At 47.0% G+C, this 19,677-nt stretch overlaps 1 protein-coding gene across 7 annotated transcripts in view; it reads right to left on the bottom strand.

The window, feature by feature from the left end:
• The window catches only part of STAT5B (signal transducer and activator of transcription 5B), an 82,014-nt gene that overhangs the window by 16,666 nt on the left and 45,671 nt on the right, over nucleotides 1-19,677 (bottom strand). For 5 of the 7 annotated variants that reach the window (XM_054546430.2, XM_002827519.5, XM_054546427.2 and 2 more), the window contains exons 2-12: nucleotides 15,938-16,075; nucleotides 11,470-11,626; nucleotides 8,699-8,788; nucleotides 7,291-7,465; nucleotides 3,734-3,864; nucleotides 3,334-3,485; nucleotides 2,745-2,900; nucleotides 2,173-2,352; nucleotides 1,411-1,498; nucleotides 1,194-1,316; nucleotides 48-140 (exon numbers count right to left, since the gene is read on the bottom strand). In XM_054546430.2, the coding sequence (XP_054402405.1) occupies nucleotides 48-140; nucleotides 1,194-1,316; nucleotides 1,411-1,498; nucleotides 2,173-2,352; nucleotides 2,745-2,900; nucleotides 3,334-3,485; nucleotides 3,734-3,864; nucleotides 7,291-7,465; nucleotides 8,699-8,788; nucleotides 11,470-11,626; nucleotides 15,938-16,065 (1,473 nt within the window). In that variant the 5' untranslated portion in view covers nucleotides 16,066-16,075. The remainder of the gene's footprint in view (nucleotides 1-47; nucleotides 141-1,193; nucleotides 1,317-1,410; nucleotides 1,499-2,172; nucleotides 2,353-2,744; nucleotides 2,901-3,333; nucleotides 3,486-3,733; nucleotides 3,865-7,290; nucleotides 7,466-8,698; nucleotides 8,789-11,469; nucleotides 11,627-15,937; nucleotides 16,076-19,677) is intronic. The other 2 variants (XM_009251743.4, XM_054546429.2) reach the window with 2 other exon arrangements.

Below are 19,677 nucleotides of genomic sequence, written 5' to 3' on the forward strand. Positions count from 1 at the left end.
ACACTGGCATTGATTTTGGGACCCACATGCCCAAGGAATCCACTCACAGGCTCTGCAAAAGCATTGTCCCAGAGAACGGTGGCCGTCGCATTGTTGTCCTGGCTGCCATGAACGATCACCACCACTGGCAGGGACAGGGTCTAAAAAGACACAAGAGAAGGCTGAGCGCCCACAAGCCTCAAGTTCTTCTCCTTCTCTTTTTTTTTTTTCTTATTATCACAACACTTTTATTTTCCAAGTTTCAGTTAATGTTCCTCTCAGACACAGAATCTAAACGGCCCCAGGAATAATATGACTTTTCATACTGGCACAATCTTAGAAATTTTAAATATTTTACAAGCAATATTGCTTAGATATTTCTGAAGGATAAAGTTTCTCAAAGTTACATGGAGAACAGGAGAGAGAAAAGACTATTGGAGATATTTCTGAGAAAAAAATACAAATAACAAATTTAAAACTTACCACAACCTTTACTCAAATTCATCCTGAGTAATGTTTCTCATATCCATTTTGTAGTCTACCTCTCCAGCTAGTTCAGTTCATTATTGTTCGTTCATGCTTTATTTTTTATTTTTTAATTTTTTGTTGTTGTTGAGACGGGGTCTCACTATGTTGCCCAGGCTGGTCTGGAACTCCTGAACTCAAGCAATCCTCCTGCCTTGGCCTCCCAAAGTGTTAGGATTACAGATGTGAGCCACTGCACTGGGCCTTGTTTGTTCATGTCTTTTTTTTTCTTTTTTTTTGAGACAGGGTCTCACTCTTTTGCCCAGGCTGGAGTGCAGTGGCACAATCTCGGTTCATTGCAACCTCAGCCTCCCAGGTTCAAGTGATTCTCCTGAGTAGCTGGGATTACAGGCACGTGCAACCACGCCTGGCTAATTTTTGTACTTTTTAGTAGAGATGGGGTTTCACTGTGTTAGCCAGGCTGGTCTTGAACTCTTGACCTCAAGTGACCTGCCTGCCTCAGCCTACCAAAGTGCTGGGATTACAGGCATGAGCCACTGTGCTTGGCCTTTGTTCATGTCTTAAGAGAATCTAAGTGAAACAGTTCTCAGGGTGAGGTCAGTCCATTTTCAGTTTACCAATAGTCAAAAAGAAGAAGATGCTATGTGATAAAAATAATTATTTTGTAACATAAAGTACACCACACACACACACGCACACGCACACGCAGAGCTGAGGAAAGGCTTTACCTTGACTTGAAAAACCAGCTCATTTCCACCAACACTGAACTGGGATTCAAACAGGATTGTAAATTTTTCTTCTGTCACCGACTCTGCCCCACGACGGTCTGACCTCTTAATTCGTTTCAGGGACTACAAAGAAGAAATATAAGACGAAACGTAAGATGTAAGTTGTTCCCCTCAAAGACCAGGGAAAAATTCATTCTTCCTCTTCTTCCACCCTCACCATATTCCTGAAGTGGGCACTAAGGGTGCCTGTGGCTTGGTGGTACTCCATGACGCAGCAGTTGTTCAAGATCTCGCCACTGTAATCACTGCAAATCAGAGAGAGACCAGCTCCAAACTCATGCCAGGGTCTCAGGACATGCGGAGTAAATAATATAATTTGGGGTAGCAGGAAATAGAGAAGTTTGCTAAAAATGTACGTCATTTAGAGGAAATGTTAGCTACATAACACATACATGTAATCTTCTTGGACGTATCTCTACAAAATGAAACAAGATCAAACTATCTTCACAGAAAACAGTTCCTAGGAGAACTTTTTTTTTTTTTTTTTTGTGATGGAGTTTTGCTCTTGTTGCTCAGGCTGGAGTGCAGTGGCGTGATCTCGGCTCACTGCAATCTCTGCCTCCCGGGTTCAAGGGATTCTCCTGCCTCAGGCTCTCGAGTAGCTGGGATTACAGGTGCCTGCCATCACGCCCGGCTAATTTTTTTTGTATTTTTAGTAGAGACGGGGTTTCACCATGTTGGCCAGGCTGGTCTTGAACTCCTGACCTCAGGTGATCTGCCCACCTCGGCCTCCTAAAGTGCTGGGATTACAGGTGTGAGCCACCGCGCCAGGCCCAAGAACTTCCTTATATTCCTTTGCTGATGCCCAGAAGAGGCCAGAAGGGCAAACAGGGATCTGACACAGGAGGCAGAATTCTTTTTTTCCTGTTGCCAGGACATGAGACAAGTAGCAGGGAACGAGAAGAAGCTGCACAATTACTTGCGGGTGTTCTCGTTCTTGAGCAGAGACTTGGCCTGCTGCTCACTGATGATGGTGGCCTTCACCTGGGGGGGGTTCATGTGCACGTTCAGCTTCCCGCCCACCAGCAGGCGCACAGTGGCTGCAAACTTGGTCTGGGTCTTCAGGACCTGAGGAGGCTGCTTCTCAATGATGAATGTGCTGCAGGGGACACAGGGACAGATGCACTATGAGAGGGTGGCGCAGGGGAAACGGCGCTCAGTCCCTCTGTGGTAGGGGTGGGGCTGCCTCCCGAGGGGCTCAGGAGGTGAAGAGCTCGGGCACAGCCTCTGTTCCCGGGGAAGCCGTGAGAGTCCAGGGAGAGGATGGAGAGGGGAGTGAGATAACACAGAAGCTGGCATGGGCTGCAGCCCAAGGGCATCTCTTGCAGTGTCCACAGGAGAAACTGGGTAAGGGCCACAGCAACTGGAGATGGAGTGGGGAGGGATGAGAGGCAGGAAGAGGATCTGCTGGTCTGGAAGGCACCTGCGGCCCCCCACACGCAGGCAGGAGCTGCCCCAAGCTCCTGGGAATGGCCAACAGGCAGCAGTCACCTGGTCACCAGGGCTGAGATGATGTCCGTGATGGTGGCGTTGACCTCGGCCAGCATCTCCTCCACTGGGCCGGGGATGGGCAGCTGCTGGCAGAGGTGCTCGGCCCTGCGGATCTGCTGCCGGTTCTGCCAGATGATCTCGGCCAACTTCTCACACCTGCCCGAGAGCCCCAAGGCCAACAGGAGGACAATGGCTCCTCTGCACAGACGCCAGTCCCCAAGACACAGCTCCCACTCCCCTAGGAGGGCTCTGTGCTTTCACCACACTTCCCATCCATGGGAAGAGCAGAGCTCCCTGCCTCCCAGAATTAGAGACGTACACAGGAGGGGCGACCCTGACTAGGCCCAAACAGCCCGAGCATCACCCCACACACCTGAGCCCTGTCCCACCCCCAGGACAGCAGCCCCCTTCCTGGGGGAGGTGCACAGGATGGGGGCCAAAGTCTGATTGAGGAACCAGGCTCCCTGGAGAAACAAGAGCTGTCCCAGGATGGAGGGGGCCTGCTGCAGGAGCCAGCACAGGACGCAGAAGCAGCCGGGGTCCCCACCAGCCCCTCCTGCCCTGCCCGCTGGCCGCCCCACACCATTACCAGGACTGTAGCACGTCCAGGCTGCCTTCGGGGGGCCCGCCGTTCCCGGCCAGTTGCTGCCGCCGCTTCCACTGGATCAGCTCGTCATCCAGGATGATGGTCTGCTGCTTCCGCAGCAGCTGCAGGGTCTTCTGGTGCTTCTCGGCCAGCTCCTGAGGGAAGGAAGGAGAGCAGCCCCTTCTGGGCTCCCAGAAAACACCGCAGGGCCTTGCTGGGAAATGACAGGGCAGGGCCCAGGCCGTTCCCTCTCCCCGAGCTGCTCTGTCTCGCAAGGCCCCCAGGAAAAAAGGCCTCCTGCCCTCCCAGGTTCTGCTCTCATCCTGGTCCCAGCCCTCCCTCGGGTCCCCAGAGACTGACTTCATGGCACCCATGCCCAGGAAAGGCCCAGGACTCCACTCACCACGCGGTACTGCTGCAGCGTCTGTGCCTCACGCTGCAACCAGGCCTCCAGAGACACCTGCTTCTGCTGGAGGGCCGTCTCCCGGCTCAGACGCTCCTGGGGGCTCAGCTGCGCCAGCGGGCCAAACTGAGCTAGAGGAGGGGAGAGGAAACCATGATCATCACCTCCCAGTGTCCAACAGAAGGCCCAGAGAAGCCCACTCACCCGTTCTGGAGCGAGACCCTCCCGGGCTCAGATACTGCATCAAGAGCAAGTCGGGGTTTCTGACAGCCAGGGGGGCCAAGATGAATGGGCGCCTCAGGAGGCGCCTCTGGGCCCTGCTCGCCAGCCTCCTGACTCTGAGCATCCCCTCTGGGGGCACATGGGTGCTGGGGCAGCTGGGGAGGAGGCCTGCCTGTCTTCTGCCCGCCTGCCTCACAGGGCTGCCAGCCCTCTTCTCTCGGCCCGGCATGGGTCCAGGCTGTCTGGGGTATAAGTGTGCCCATGCCCTTGACTGTAGGTGAACCTGGGCAAATCCCTTTCCTTTCCTGTGCCTCGGCTTCCCCACATGTAAAACGGGAGATTCTCGGCACCTGCCTCAGTGGGGTGCTTGAAGATTAAATACATGAGGACATGGAAGAGACCAGAAACCTGCCTGACATGGGTGAGCTCTGTGTGAGGTTCATCCGTCTTGGTTAACGGGGAACAGGACAGAGAGAAGAGGTGACAGAGACAAGCAGCTGCTCGGCCCCATCCCTCCCGCAGCAAGGCCTCCTCAGGGAACCCCGGCCCCGGCGGCTCTGTCTCGTCCCTGAGCACAGCAGTCCCTCCTCAGGGGAGGATGAGATTCTTGAGGGGCTGGAAGGGTCCCAGCATGTTTGTCCAGGTGGGCTCACTGTGAGCCCAGCCGACCAACCAGGGGACACAGACAGACAGACCGCAGAGGGAGAGCATGTCCAGGGCCACTGGGGATGCAGAGCCACCAAGATTCTCTCAGGAAAGGGAGGCCAGAGGGAGGCGGATTCCCTCCACACCGTCTGTGAGGAGTCTCATTGATGGCGGGACAGGGAGTAAGTCAGGCCTCATTACCTTTTAAAAATTATTATGAAATAGGTAAGACACAGGGAACGTGGAACACAGGAGCACCTGTGTATCAATAACCCAGCCTAAGAAAGTAAACATGTCCACAGTTACAGCCACCACCGCAGGCCCACCCCACCTCCCAACGACAGCCCCTCTCCACCACACTGGGACTATTAATCCCTTCCCGTCACCTTCTCAACAGCCCAGCGTCCTTGCTTGAGCTGAGTCAGAAGATGCGCGCATCAGCATGTCTCAGTCGACATGCTGGCCCCTGAGGGCCATGTCACCCTGACCCCAGCCCTGACCCATGGGATGCACAAGCTGGGACAGACAAAAGCAACTCTATGTAGCCAGGAACAGCCCAGAGCTAGAACTCAGAACTATGGCTCCAATCTCACTGCAAGTATCAAGCAGGAAGAGGATCATCCAGGCACGGACAGATCCGAGGCGTCTGCACGGCTACCTCGGGAATCCTGCCCAGCCACAGGGAGGGTGGTGGTGATCCCAACACCTGGGCCCAGCCTTCCTATGCAAGGGTCCCACTTAGGGCTCTCCTGGAAATTTGCAGAAGCTTTTGGGAAGGAGGCTAGGGAGACGGGAAGCAATTTCCCTACTCCACTGGAGGCAGCTGAGCCTTCCCTGGCAAAAGCAGATCAATAGTCTGTGTTTCTGCTGAGTGAACTTGACAAATGGGACTGAGAAGACACTGCATGATAGATCCAAACCCAACCTGAATCCAAACCTAATCCACCACCATGCACAGGAAACAGAAAAGCCAGGCACGGGATCAGAAATACTGTTGACAGTCTAAGGACTTGGGTAGGAATAACCGCCCAAAATCTTCCGTTTCCATTCTCAGAAGGAGCTGCCCTTCTTCTAGGGTCAGTCTAGGATGGATTCAGATAAAAAAGGAAGACTGGCTAGAATCATCCTGTCAACCTTTACTCAATAACTGTTATGTTTCAGGCATTGTGCTGGCCTCAGGGTACAGAGATAAAAGATATAGTCCCTTCTCAAAGATTTATATTCCAGTGGGGAAGATAAAGAGTAAATAAATAGTATCACTATAGACATAAAATGGAACCTACATACATGGAATTAGAGGAGCATGTGCTGTGTGTGTGTGTTGTGTGCCTGTGTGTGTGTGGTATGTGTGCTGTGTGTGTGCTGTGTGTGGTGTGTGCTGTGTGTGTGCTGTGTGTGTGGTGTGTGTGTGTGCTGTATGTGTGCACTGTGTATCTCTGTGTGTGCTGTGGGGTGTGCGTGTGTGTGCTGTGTGTGTGCTGTGTGTGTGATGTGTGTGGTGTGTGTGTGCTGTGTGTGTGTGTGTGTGTTTGGAGGGGCTGGGTGGTTGAGCCAAGGCTTCTCTGAGACTGAGCTGGGAATGGAAGCAGAGAGAGGAAACTATTAAAGCTCAAACTGCCAAATTGCTACAGGGTCAAAAGGGGGCGCTGGTGGGGCTCCACAGCCTCACCACAGACTGAAGCTCTCTGTGCCCCGAGTACTAAGCAGGACTTATACCAGGCTAGGGGAGCTCTGTCCATAAGGGCTACCTAAGGGGTGTAACTGTACTCTGTTCCAGGAAGACCTCTGCGAATAACTGCACAGACCATTAGATTACTACAAAGACAGGTCCTTAGTACTTACACGTCCCTGCTTAGAAAGGTTTCTTTTCCCCCTTAGAGATAGGGTCTTACTATGTTGCCTAAGCTAGTCTGAAACTACTGGCCTCAAGTGATCCTCCTGCCCTGGCCTCCCAAAGCACCAGGATTACAGGTGTGCAAAACCACTCCCAGCTTAGAATTTTTTTTGAGACAGAATTTTGCTCTTTTTGTCCAGGCTGGAGTGCAATGGTGAGATCTCGGCTCACTGCAACCTCCACTTCCCGGGTTCAAGAGATTCTCCTGCCTCAGCCTCCCAAGTAGCTGGGATTACATGCACGCGCCACTGGGATGCCCAGCTAATTTTGTGTTTTTAGTAGGGATGGTGTTTCACCATGTTGGCCAGGCTGGTCTCGAACTCCTGACCTCAGGTGATCCGCCTGCCTCAGCCTCTCAAAGTGCTGGGATTACAGGTGTGAGCCACTGTGCCCAGCCAGAAAAATTTTTAAACATGTAATTATATAATTTCCTATTTATCATTTTAGTAAAGCTCCACTTATAATATGCCTACTATATACAAAAGTATTGTCTGCTAGTATTTATTTAGACTGTGAGCTACTACTCAAAAGAGGAAATGTCTTCCCTGGCAGCTCAGAAGCTCCCTGGATGTGGGGATCTAAGTGAGACATGCACTCAAGGGCAGGCGTCCTGTCATCTCCCCTTCCTAAATCTCATCCTCTCAGCACTGTCTTCAATGCAAATAAGTCCCTGCTACTCAGAGAAAGGTCGCTGCCTCCGAATGGAAAACGGGCTTTCTCCCAACCCCACCAGAGCTGCTTTCCAGTCCCCATGCCCAATCCTCAGGATGCACAATGTGCCTCCACCGCACCTCACCTTGGATCCTTAGGCTTTCCTGGTACTGGATGATGAAGTACTCCTGAGTCTGCTGCAGCTTTTTTAACTCATTCTCTGTGTCCTGCGTGACCAGTCGCAGCTCCTCAAATGTCTGGTTGATCTGGAGGTGTTTCTGGGACATGGCATCAGCAAGGCTTCCAGCTGGAGAGCTACCCTGGGAACAGATGGGGGGCAGTGCAAGGCAGTGGGAATGGGAGGAAGCCTGAGGCCTTAATCCCCAGGAAAAGCCTACGCCAGCTCCTACAACCAGGGTAAGACCCCAAAAGGTAAATTTTGAGTCGGGAGGAACAGCAAACATCATCATGAGACACAGGGTGGAGTGGCAAAAGTGAGAAACAAGTGAGCGGACAGATCACAGCTCAGATCACAAAGCATGGGAGAAGCTTCCATTTCAGATCTGACCTCCACCAGAGTATCCCAAACGAGGTCCATTGAATTACCTTTGGAGAGACTAGAACGTAACCTGTTCCAGTGTCACCTGGGTTTTCCTACTAAGGAGGAGGTGGAGTGATTCCTCTTCCACTCACTGACCCAATGCAAGGATGGCATTAAGCATTAGGGAGGCCATGGGGAGCAGGGCCGTGTGAACACACATCATCTGTGTCCTCACTCAAGATATTCTCGTGATGGAATCATTTGCTTCCACCATGGAAGAGGCCAAACCTCTCGCAGGCATCCTGGAGACCCCAGGGTGAAGTGATGGGGGAGGCATAAACAAGATCTCTGTGGACCCAGCCCTGTAAGTGACCTGATCAGACCACTCCTTCCACACCTGATTCAGGGGCTAGGGAAAAAGTCTTTCCTAAGTATTCTCACCTGAATATGAGCATGCCTTTACTAAAAAATTATTCAGCTGAGGTTAAATTACTTTGCACTTGTTCACATTGTTTTGTGGTTGCAATCTCATCAAGGTTATAAATCAGTTAAGATCAGAGACCACATCTTCTATTTCATTTTTTTTTTTTTTTTTGAGACAGGGTCTTACTCCATCACCCATGAGTACAGGGGTGCAATCATGGCTCACTGCAGCCTCTACCTCCTGGGCTCAAGGGCTCTTCCCACCTCAGCTTTTCGAACAGCCAGGACTACAGACATGTGCCACCATGCCCAGCTAATTTTTTTGTATTTTTGGTAGAGACAGGGTTTCATCATGTTGCCCAGGGTGCTCTCGAACTCCTGGGCTCAGGCAATCTGCCTGCCTCAGCCTCTCAAAGTGCTGGGCTGCACTCAGTCAAGTCTCCTATTTCTTTTGTGCCCCTTAGGACGAAGCTCTCTTTAAAGAGACACCAACAGTGCACCCTGAGTCACCTTGACAAAGGTTGGTCCAGAGGGAGGTGGGTAAGAAAAGACTTCCCGACTGCCCTCCCCATCCCTACGGGACACTCACATTGTTAGCTTCTCGGACCAACCTCTGTTCATTGTACAATATATGGCGGATGCAGCGGACCAGCTCCATGGGGCAGCGGTCATACGTGTTCTGAAAGAATCCAACAGCAGACATCACTTTGTGCCACTCCACACTATGGGCCCTAACCATGCCTCAGGATGGGGAGCCTCCTGAGGGACCTCCTGAATCACAGGAGACACTGTTCCTCCAATACCAACAGGAACAAGAAGGCACATCATGGAAATCCAATTACAGTGAAAAGGTAAGATTGTTTTACTCCTTTTTCCTTTTTTTTGAGACTGAGTCTCACTCTGTTGCCCAGGCTGGAGTGCAGTGGCACAACCTTGGGCCACTGCAACCTCTGCCTCCTGGGTTCAAGTAATTCTCCTGCCTTAGCCCCCCGAGTAGCTGGGATTACAGGGGCCCGCCACCATGACTGGCTAATTTTTGTCTTTTTAGTAGAGATGGGGTTCCACCATGTTGGCCAGGCTGGTCTCGAACTCCTGACCTCAGGTGATCCACCTGCCTTGGCCTCCCAAAGTGCTGTTTTACTTTTTGCATCTTAATTTGCCTAAAGTATCTGGGGAACATTCTTAAAAATGGAATAAGTAAGTTTTAAAAGCCTCGCCAGAGGAGAAACTGGATGCCACTCTCAACTGGGCAATCAAAACTACTACCATCAATGAGGGGACGAGGGACACTGCCCGTCTCTGGATGTGATACCCGAGAAGGACACAACGTCACCTACAGTTGTCCCTTGGTATCTGTGGGGGCTGGTTCCAGGACCCCCTTGGATACCAAAATCTGCAGATGCTCAAGTTCCTTATATAAAATGGCATCGTTTTGCATAGAACGCATACAATCCTCCCATACACTTTAAACCACCTATAGATTGCTTATACTATCTAATACAAAAGAAATGCTATGTAAATAGCTGTTCTGTCATATCTTTATTTGTATTTGTTGTTACTTTTTTTCTTTTCCTGAATATTTCTGAGCTGCGGTTGGTAGAATCGGAAGATACAGAACCCATGGACATGGACAGCCAACTATATTTAGAAGTCTGCTCGGAGATGTGCAATGTTAACGTAATCATGAGAAAACATCAGACAAACCCCAAATGAGGAACATTTTATCTTTAAAAAGCAGGGGGTACATGAATTATTATTATTATTTTTTGAGATGGAATTTCACTCTTGTCACCCAGACTGGAGTGCAATGGCACGGTCTCGGCTCACTGCAACCTCTGCCTCCCAGGTTTAAGTGATTCTCCTGCCTCAGCCTCCCAAGTAGCTGAGATTACAGATGTCCACTGCCACACCCAGTTAATTTCTATATTTTTAGTAGAGATGGGATTTCACCATGTTTGCCAGGCTGGTCTTGAACTCCTGACCTCAGATGATTTGCCCGCCTCAGCCTCCCAAAGTGCTGGGATTACTGGTGTGAGCCACTGCACCCAGCCTACATTAATTATTTTAAAATGCCAATGTAATGAAAGACAAAGTAAGGTTGCAAAATGGTTCCAGATTAAAGAAGATTAAAGAGACATGATGACTAGATGCAATATATGATCTTGGACTGGATTCTGGACTGCAGCAGGGAAAAATACCCTAAAGGACATGTTTGAATTAGTTGACAAAATGGAAATTCAGAAGAGTACCTAAAAGTATTATACCAATGCTAAATTTAGTGAAGTTGGTCAGTGTATTATAACCATGCAAGACAAGGTTCATTCTTAGAAAATGCACAGAGGGGCCAGGTGCGGTGTGGCTCACGCCTGTAATCCCAGCACTTTGGAAGGCTGAGGAGGGCGGATCACCTGAGGTCGGGAGTTCGAAACCAGCCTGACCAACATGGAGAAACCCCATCTCTACTAAAAATACAAAAATTAGGCGGGTGTGGTGGCATGCACCTGTAGTCCCAGCTACTCGGGAGGCTGAGGCAGGAGAATCACTTGAACCTGGGAGGTGGAGGTTGCGGTGAGCCGAGACCACGCCACTGCACTCCAGCCTGGGCAACAAGAGTGAAACTCCATCTCAAAAAAAAAAAAAAGACAATGCACAGAGGGACCGGGCGTGGTGGCTCATGCCTATAATTTCAACACTTTGGGAGGCTGAGGTGGGCAGATCACCTGAGGTCAGGAGTTGAAGACCATTGTGGCCAACATGGCAAAACCCCGTCTCTACTAAAAATACAAAAAAAAAAAAAAAATTGCCAGGCATGGTGGCGGGAGCCTGTAATCCCAGCTACTTGGGAGGCTGAGGCAGAAGAATCGCTTGAACCCAGAAGGCGGAGGTTGCGGTGAGCTGAGATCGCTCCACTGCACTCCAGCCTGGGCGACAGAGCAAGACTCCGTCTCAAAAATAAATAAATAAATAAATAAATAAATAAATAAATAAATAAATAAAAAGAAAATGCACAGAGGTACTTACTGGTGCAGGGACACAAGGTATGCAACTTACTCTCCAGTGACTGAAAAACGTGTGTGTAGAGAGACAGCGAGGAGTATACAACAACATAAAAGTCAACAACAGGTGAATATGGGCATATGTGGGGAATCTTTGTATGATTCTCGTAACTTTCTGGAAGTTTGAAATTATTCTCAAATAAAAAGTAAAAAAAAAAAAAAAAAAAAAGACCAAAACCACACAACAAGAACCCTATGCATGTACGTGTAACTCAACAATGCTGGACTGAAGGAGAGAAAGTCTCTACAGGAAGAAGACCCCTGAGGGAAGGTAATTAAGTGTGACCCCAGAGCCCACACCCACCTGGAGCTGCGTGGCGTAGTGCCCCAGCTTGATCTTCAGTAAAAACCCATCTTCCCCCACCTGGTGCTCTGCCTTCTTCTGCAGCTCCTGCACCAGGCCCTCCAGGAGCTGGGTGGCCTTAATGTTCTCCTGTGGATTATCAAGATCTATTGAGTCCCTAGGGGAAAAAAATTACATAATCTGTATACATACACGCACATGAGCCTGTATAAATGCAGCCGCAACACATCCTACTTTTTCTTCAACTAAAGTGATGTTTTTAATCCTCACTGCAAATTTTAAGAAACAGCCCAACAGAAATGGACTCAATGCCTACGTTAATCTATTTGTAATTTACTAAATAGTTGGATTATACAGATTTCATTCTTTTTTAAAAAAAATTTTTTTAACAACATGCTGCCCTTCCTCCTTTCTCTCAATGATGTGCTTGGTGCTTATGCTATTTGCTCCGAGAAATGCAAGGAAAAGGAAAGGGTTCTGTGTACTCTGAAGGAAATAAGGACTTGGATAATTTCCTATTTATAGTTACCCCTCATGGGTGTAAAGGAGGCACAAGGCCAAGACTCTGCTACGTGTCCTTCCCAGACTCAAGGAGTTTGGTATCTGCGGGTTTCTTAGGTAGAGACAGGTGAAACAAGTTATTGCTATTTCTAAGAAGCCCTGGAAATGAGACATTCAGGCAGAGGGTGCCTACAAGAATTTATACGAGTCAGACATTCATATCACTAGATGCAGACCCAGGACCTGAAGGCAATGCCAACTTTTCCAGTAAACAAGGGAAACCACGCTACAGACTTTGCATTGATATCAAGCTACTGAACTGGTGACGGGGTCGGATGGTCTCCCTCCCTCCTTTCTTTCTTTCCTTCTTTCCTTTTTTCTTTCTTTCTTTCTACAACTTAGGCAACAATTGACACTGGGAAGTACCAAATTACTTAGTCACTGAAGAAACCAAACAGCTGTCGGACTGAAATAACATTCAATAACTGCTGACTGGGTCTGCAGCCAAACAAGATAGTGGTAGCTAAAAGGCTCTGCCATCCCTAAATCCCTGAAGATAGCAACTAATTTCAAAAAAGAGGCACCAACAGGTATATCAAAACAGTGATACCAGCCAGGCGCTGTGGCTCACGCCTGTGATCCTAGCACTTTGGGAGGCCGAGGCGGGCGGATTACCTGAGCTCACGAGTTGGAGACCAGCCTAGGCAACACAGTGAAACCCCGTCTCTACTAAAATACAAAAGAAATTATCCGGGCGTGGCGGCTTGTGCCTGCAGTCCCAGCTACTTGGGAGGCTGAGGCAGGAGAGCTGCTTGAACCCAGGAGGTGGAGGTTGCAGTGAGCCAAGATCGCGCCACTGCACTCCAGCCTGGGCGACAGAGCAAGACTCTGTCTCTACAAAAACAAAACAAAACAAAACAAAAAAAGCAGTGACACCGTACTCCATCAAATAGTACACCCCAATCTGCGCCTTGAGAAGGCAGTTAAAGCAAGTCAGATTCTAAATATGTGTGCCCTGTGTATTAAATAGAATATGTGTTAAATGAAAGGCTGGAAGGAATGAGGGCAGCCCTGCACCTCTGTTTCAACTGGCAACAATGCCCTTGGTCTGGAAACCCACTCTTTTTCTTTGAAATGAAGTCTCACTCTGTCGCCCAGGCTGGGATGCAGTAGCACAATCTTAGCTCACTGCAACCTCCGCCTTCCGGGTTCAAGTGATTCTCCTGCCTCAGCCTCCCAAGTAGCTGGAATTACAGGCATGCACCACCACGCCTGGCTAATTTTTGTATTTTTAATAGAGGAGGGGTTTCACCACGTTGGCCAGGCTGGTCTCAAACTCCTGATCTCAAGTGATCCACCTGCCTCAGCCTCCCAAAGTGCTGGGATTACAGGCGTGAGCCACCGCGCCCGGCCAGGACCCCACTCTTGAGAGGATCCAGTCTCTGAGCAAAACTCACAGAAGTCAGGTATTGGTTCTTTACTTGAAACCTTAATTCTCTGTTAAAAAAAAAAAAAAAAAAGACTTGCTTAGATGGCTTAAACATAAAGAACTGAAGATTTGGCCGAGCCCAGTGGCTCAAGCTTTTAATCCCAGCACTTTCGGAGGCCAAAATGGGCGGATCACAAGGTCAGGAGTTAGAGACCAGCCTGGCCAATATGATGAAACCTCCGTCTCTATTAAAAATACAAAAATTAGCTCAGTGTGGTGGCGGGCGCCTGTAGTCCCAGCTACTGGGGAAGCTGAGGCAGGAGAATTGCTTGAACCCGGGAGGCGGAGATTGCAGTGAGCCGAGATCACGCCACTGCAGCCTGGTGACAGAGTGAGACTCCATCTCAAAAAAAAAAAAAAAAAAAGAATTGAAGATTCTTCATTAAAATCTTTATATTCTGAAGAAAACCAAAGCTAAAAAAATTTCAAGTTTTCCTTAATATCAACACAAGTCTTTTAATTCATTCAGTGAGAACACCAAATGAGAACTCTGCTAAGTGAAATCTGAAATTAACAGCAACTTCCTACTCATGTTTTTCTAAATCCTCCAAATCAGGAAAACAGGAGAGAAAAATGAAAAGGGAGTGGAAAGCACTAAATGAGGTACAGCTGACATTCTCATATTTAGCTCATTTTTTTCTCTCAATTACATGAAGCTGAGATTTTTTTAATTGCCTAGAAAATTGCCTTTCTTTGGTGATCTTTAGCTTCTAAACAGAAATTTGCTACTAACACACATTGCGATTATTCTAAGGCAACATTACAGACAGGTATATGGCCCTTTGCAAATAGCAGCATCAAAGCTGGTTCTCTCAGGGACTGTCAAAGAGGACCCATGGCTAAGACGGTGAGGCTTGAAGTATCAAATGAATATGTCAGATCGACTGACAGACTGTAACCAACCAGCAAGCTCCCAGACCCTGAGCAGAGCGGTGTACATCCTGCTGCCTGGTGTGTAATAATGATACCAATTAAAAACCTGCGCTGTTAGTCAACTGCACTGTACTAATTCTAAAAGAAATTTAAAACAACTCTCCCCTCCCCCAAGTATGTAATCAGTAATCTGGAAAATAATGAAAAATTAAAATGCTTATCAAATCTACCACCAGAATGTAATTAGTGTTAACATTTGGGTATATTTTTGTTTAGTTTTTTTTTTTTTTTTAAAGGCAGTCTCACTCTGTTGCTCAGGCTGGAGTGCAGCAGTGCGATCTCGGCTCACTGCAACCTCTGCCTCCCGAGTTCAAGTGATTCTCGTGCTTTAGCCTCTGGAGTAGCTGGGATTACAGGCGCCCATCACCACGCCCAGCTAATATTTTGTATTTTCAGTAGAGATGGGATTTTGCCGTGTTGGCCAGGCTTGTCTCAGAACTCCTGGCCTCAAGTGATCTGCCTGCCTCGGCCTCCCAAAGTGCTGGTATTACAGGCATGAGCCACAACACTCACCCAATTTTCTTTTAGTCTTTATGTGTATATATAAAATACATATAAATTAAAAACACCAATGTCTCCACTGTTAAATTATTAATTTTAGTTTTTTGTTAGATGTAAACTTATTAAGAAATGTAAAATAATTTATATTTAATAAACTATAAGAAATAAATTATAATTAAATTATATGCATATTCACACCTATCTGCCCCATTAAACACTAAATTATTATTATTTTTTTTGACATAGGATCTTGCTATGTTGCCTAGGCTGGCCTCAAACTGCTGGGGTCAAGCAGTCCTCCCATCTCAGCATCCTGGGTAGCTGGGATTATAGATGTGCACCACCACGTCCAGTGAAACACTGAATTATTTGGAGATGACGGCTTTAATTTTGTTCGTTTGTTTTGAGACAGGGTCTCACTCTGTTGCTTAGGCTGGAGTGCAGTGGTGTGATCATGAGTTACAGCAACCTCTGCCTCCCAGGCTCAAGTGATCCTCCCACCTCAGCCTCCCGAGTAGCTGGTACTACAGGTGCACATCACCATACCTGGCTAATTTTTGTATTTTGTACAGAGACAGAGTTTTGCTATGTTGCTCAGGCCTTCCTTGAACTCCTGGGCTCAAGCAATACACCCGCCTTGGCCTCCCAAAGTGTTGGGATTACAACACAATGTTGGGCTTTAATTTTTTTCATATAAATTCTACTACTTAGGACACTGCTAGGCATCCCATGGGCACTCGAAACATATTTGTTGGCTGCTCTTTCTTAGCAGTAATATTCTAATGCTTTTAGACAGTATTTACCATTAAAGGGAACAAATACTGTTTTAAAAATCCCAAGAGTTATTCCATCCCCTCAATCTAAGATGGGGTTAAATACCTTTCACCTATAAAAAGAAAAAAAATTTTAAATACCTTTTTATGGATCACATTTAAAAATGTTTAAAAATACAACTTTGAAAGTTGCCATCATGACATCTTTCTAACCAAACTCCAATATTCTTGTGTTTCACAAAATATGATGCAAACATCCTTGTTTACCTACCATGCTTGGCTTTCAATCCACTGGGATAAATAATGCCGCACCTCAATGGGAAAATGCTGGCCATACAACGCTTGCATCTGATGAAGGGCTTCTCCTTGGAGCTGCTGAGCTTGTATCCACACAGCCATGGTTTACAATCTGTTGAACAAATAATCAGTGCTTTGGGTGTTTTTTCTTTATTTTCCCCTTACATCCACCAGAGTAAATATTCACTTAGTTACCACGGTAAATGTTTTTATTTTATTATTTATTTTTATTTTTATTTTTTTGAGACAGAGTCTCGCTCTGCCACCCAAGCTGGAGTGCAGTGGCACAATCTTGGCTCACTACAACCTCCACCTCCCCGGTTCAAATGATTCTCCTGTCTCAGCCTCCTGAGTAGCTGGGATTACAGGCGCACACTAACATGCTCGGTTAATTTTTGTATTTTTAGTAGAGATGGGGCTTCACTGTGTTGGCCAGGCTGGTCTCGAACTCCTGACCTTAAGTGATCCTTCTACCTCAGCCTCCTAAAGTGCTGGGATTACAGGCATGAGCCACCACGTTCGGCCAAAGTAAATGTTTTTAGCCCTTTTGGTAGACTAAAGACAATACTCTTGAACTGAATTTTAACTTTAAAATGTTTTCAAAATGTAGACACTCAGCCTGGCCATGAAAAGATACACAGCTGTGTCTATGAAGCTCTGACTATGAAACGTACTAAGGTCTTATAAGCAAAAGTACAAAAGGAGTATTAGGGAAAGAATTGCTAACTTTGACATCGTAGACATATTCTTTACTTTTGTTCAAAATTGTCAGCCATGGTAAGCAGCATTTCAACAGTAATAAATAATTAGCAGAGAGCTTTTTTTTTTTTTTTAGACAGAGTCTTGCTCTGTCGCCCAGGCTGGAGGGCAGTGGCATCATCTCGGCTCACTGCAACCTCTGCCTCCCAGGTTCAAGCAATTCTACTGCCTCAGCCTCCCAAGTAGCTGAGATTACAGGTGCCCACCACCGCACCCAGCTAATTTTTGTATTTTCAGTAAAGATGGGGTTTCACCATGTTGGCCAGGATGGTCTCAAACTCCTGACCTCAAGTGATCCATCTCAGCCTCCCAAAGGGCTGGGGTTACAGGTGTGAGCCACTGCGCCCAGCTGAGAGATTTTTTTTTAAAAATCACATGTTTTAGATTTGGTATTTTGACTTCAGAAATATAATAAACATACACCATTTTGAAAAAGCCCAGTAAAAGAAAAGTGAAAATATCTAAAGTGTTGATTGAACCCTATGCATTATCACTAGTTACCTAAGCAGCAATGCTTTGCACACAAAGAGCACAGATTTATCTGGAAAAATGCCCCAAGGTTCACCTCCTGAGTTACTCCTAAGGAATTTATGAAGCAATGTTCTGTTAAATTATAGCATTTACAAATCTTTCAGACACAAAAACAATACATTCCACCTAAGAGTTGGAAATATGAACCATTATACTCCAATAGCAGATAGTTTCTTTCTTTTTTTTTTTTTTATTTGAGACAGAGTCTTGCTCTGTTGCCCAGGCTGGAGTGCCGTGACGCGATCTCGGCTCACTGCTAGCCCCGCCTCCCGGGTTCACGCCATTCTCCTGCCTCAGCCTCCCGAGTAGCTGGGACTACAGGCGCCCACCACCACACCCGGATAATATTTTGTATTTTTAGTAGAGACAGGGTTTCACCGTGTTAGCCAGGATGGTCTCGATCTCCTGACCTCGTGATTCGCCCACCTCAGCCTCCCAAAGTGCTGGAATTATAGGCGTGAGCCACTGTGCCCAGCCGGTAGTTTCTTTTTCTTAACATGCTGTTGATTTTTTAAAAAACGGCTTTATAAAACTACCATGATGCCCCCTCAGACTCACCTGACAATTTTTAACTCATTTGGCAGATGCTCTTTGAGTTTAACCAGATTAGGGCAGAAACACTTGGGTAGACTGGGAAGGGACTCCAAGTAACCCTAAGGGCTGAAAATGAATCTTGCTCTAACACTATTTTCCATAATGTAGAGTTTGGTATAAGGCAGGGTTATCTTGAATTCCATCCCACATGATTTGGCTACTGATTTGCACAATTCTTCTAAGAACTAGGTTACAGTTAGGGGCCGGTGACTTGGACTTGGATTTTGTTTACTACCAGAGACTGCACAAGTGTGTTAGGAAACAAAAATCTCTTCTGTTAGTTGTAGTTGTCTGATCACATAACACTGGGCTATTTATGGGACAAGTCAGTTAGCCAACAATGAGGTGTAGGGGAGTGCCAGTTATCTATTTTAGACTAGTGCAATGCTATAGAACACTTGAGAAGTGTATAATTTAGGGCTTTTAGGCATTAAGGCTGGGATCACTGTAAGACCCAATTTGACCCAAGACATCAAATTTCAGTGGCTGTGAGTTCACCAAAACACTTAGATAAAAGAGCTCTCTACAAAAGCAATTCCACTTTATCATCAAACACTGGAAGTCACTTAACTGCACAATATATTTTTTAATCAAATAAATCATATCGCAAGATTTTGGAGAACCAGAACAGATACCAAATCATGATTTTTGGATGAAGGATAAGGAATGGATGGCCAGGCACGGTGGCTCACGCTTGTAATCCCAGCACTTCGGGAGGCTGAGGTGGGCGGATCACCTGAGGTCAAGAGTTCGGGACCAGCCTGGCCAACATGGTGAAACCCTGTCTCTACTAAAAATACAAAACAATTAGCCAGGTGTGGTGGCATGCGTCTGTAATTCCAGCTACTTGGGAAGCTGAGGCAGGAGAATCACTTGAACCTGGGAGGCAGAGGTGGCAGTGAGCCGAGATTACATCACTGCACTCCAGCCTGGGCAACAGAGCCAGATTTTGTCTCAAGAAAAAAAATTATATAAGGGATGGATGAATGAAGGTGCTTAGGCACTTAAGTATATGGAAGAGTGATAAAAGAATGAAGAGAAGAATTCGGGTGTTAGTATTCCTAAGTAGTAAAGAATAAGAAGTAGGCCCTCACCATAGCTCTCAATGAATATGTGAGTGATACCAACAGATACAAAAATTCTCTTGCATCTGCATTCATTAGGTGAACTGACTCAAGAGACAAAAGAAGGAAAGCTATGAAAACTTTTATCTCCCCAGAGACTCCTTCCCAGTCCACTCAAATAAAATGGCATTCTGGTCACTCTCTATCCTCTTAATCTGCTTTATTTTTCTTATCATTTATCAATTCCTGATATTGATCATATATTTGCTTACTGACTTCCCACCAGGGTGAAATCACCATGAACACAATGACTTTGCCTTGTTCACCGTGCTTTCTCCTGGGTCTAGAATGGTACCTGGCACATAAGCATCATAATTTTTTTGTTGCATAAATAAATGTATACACACAATTTGACCGATTCTATCGGCTCTTTTCAAAGTTATAATTGAACAATATATCAGTATGAAATACCAAGGCATGAAAACGGAACAGATTTCCATTTAAATAATCAATTACAATTTTTTTTTTTTTGAGACGGAGTCTCACTCTGTCACCCAGACTGGAGTGCAGAGATCTCAGCTCACTGCAGCCTGGGCCTCCCGGGTTCAAGCAATCCTCCTGCCTCAGCCTCCCGAGTAGCTGGGACTACAGGCACACACTGCCACGCCCAGCTAAGTTTTGTATTTTTAGTAAAGATGGGGTTTCATCATGTTGGCCAGGATGGTCTTGGTCTCTTGACCTCGTGATCTGCCCTCCTCGGCCTCCC

The sequence above is a fragment of the Pongo abelii genome, chromosome 19, assembly GCF_028885655.2.
Source record: "Pongo abelii isolate AG06213 chromosome 19, NHGRI_mPonAbe1-v2.0_pri, whole genome shotgun sequence".
Lineage (NCBI taxonomy): Eukaryota > Metazoa > Chordata > Mammalia > Primates > Hominidae > Pongo > Pongo abelii.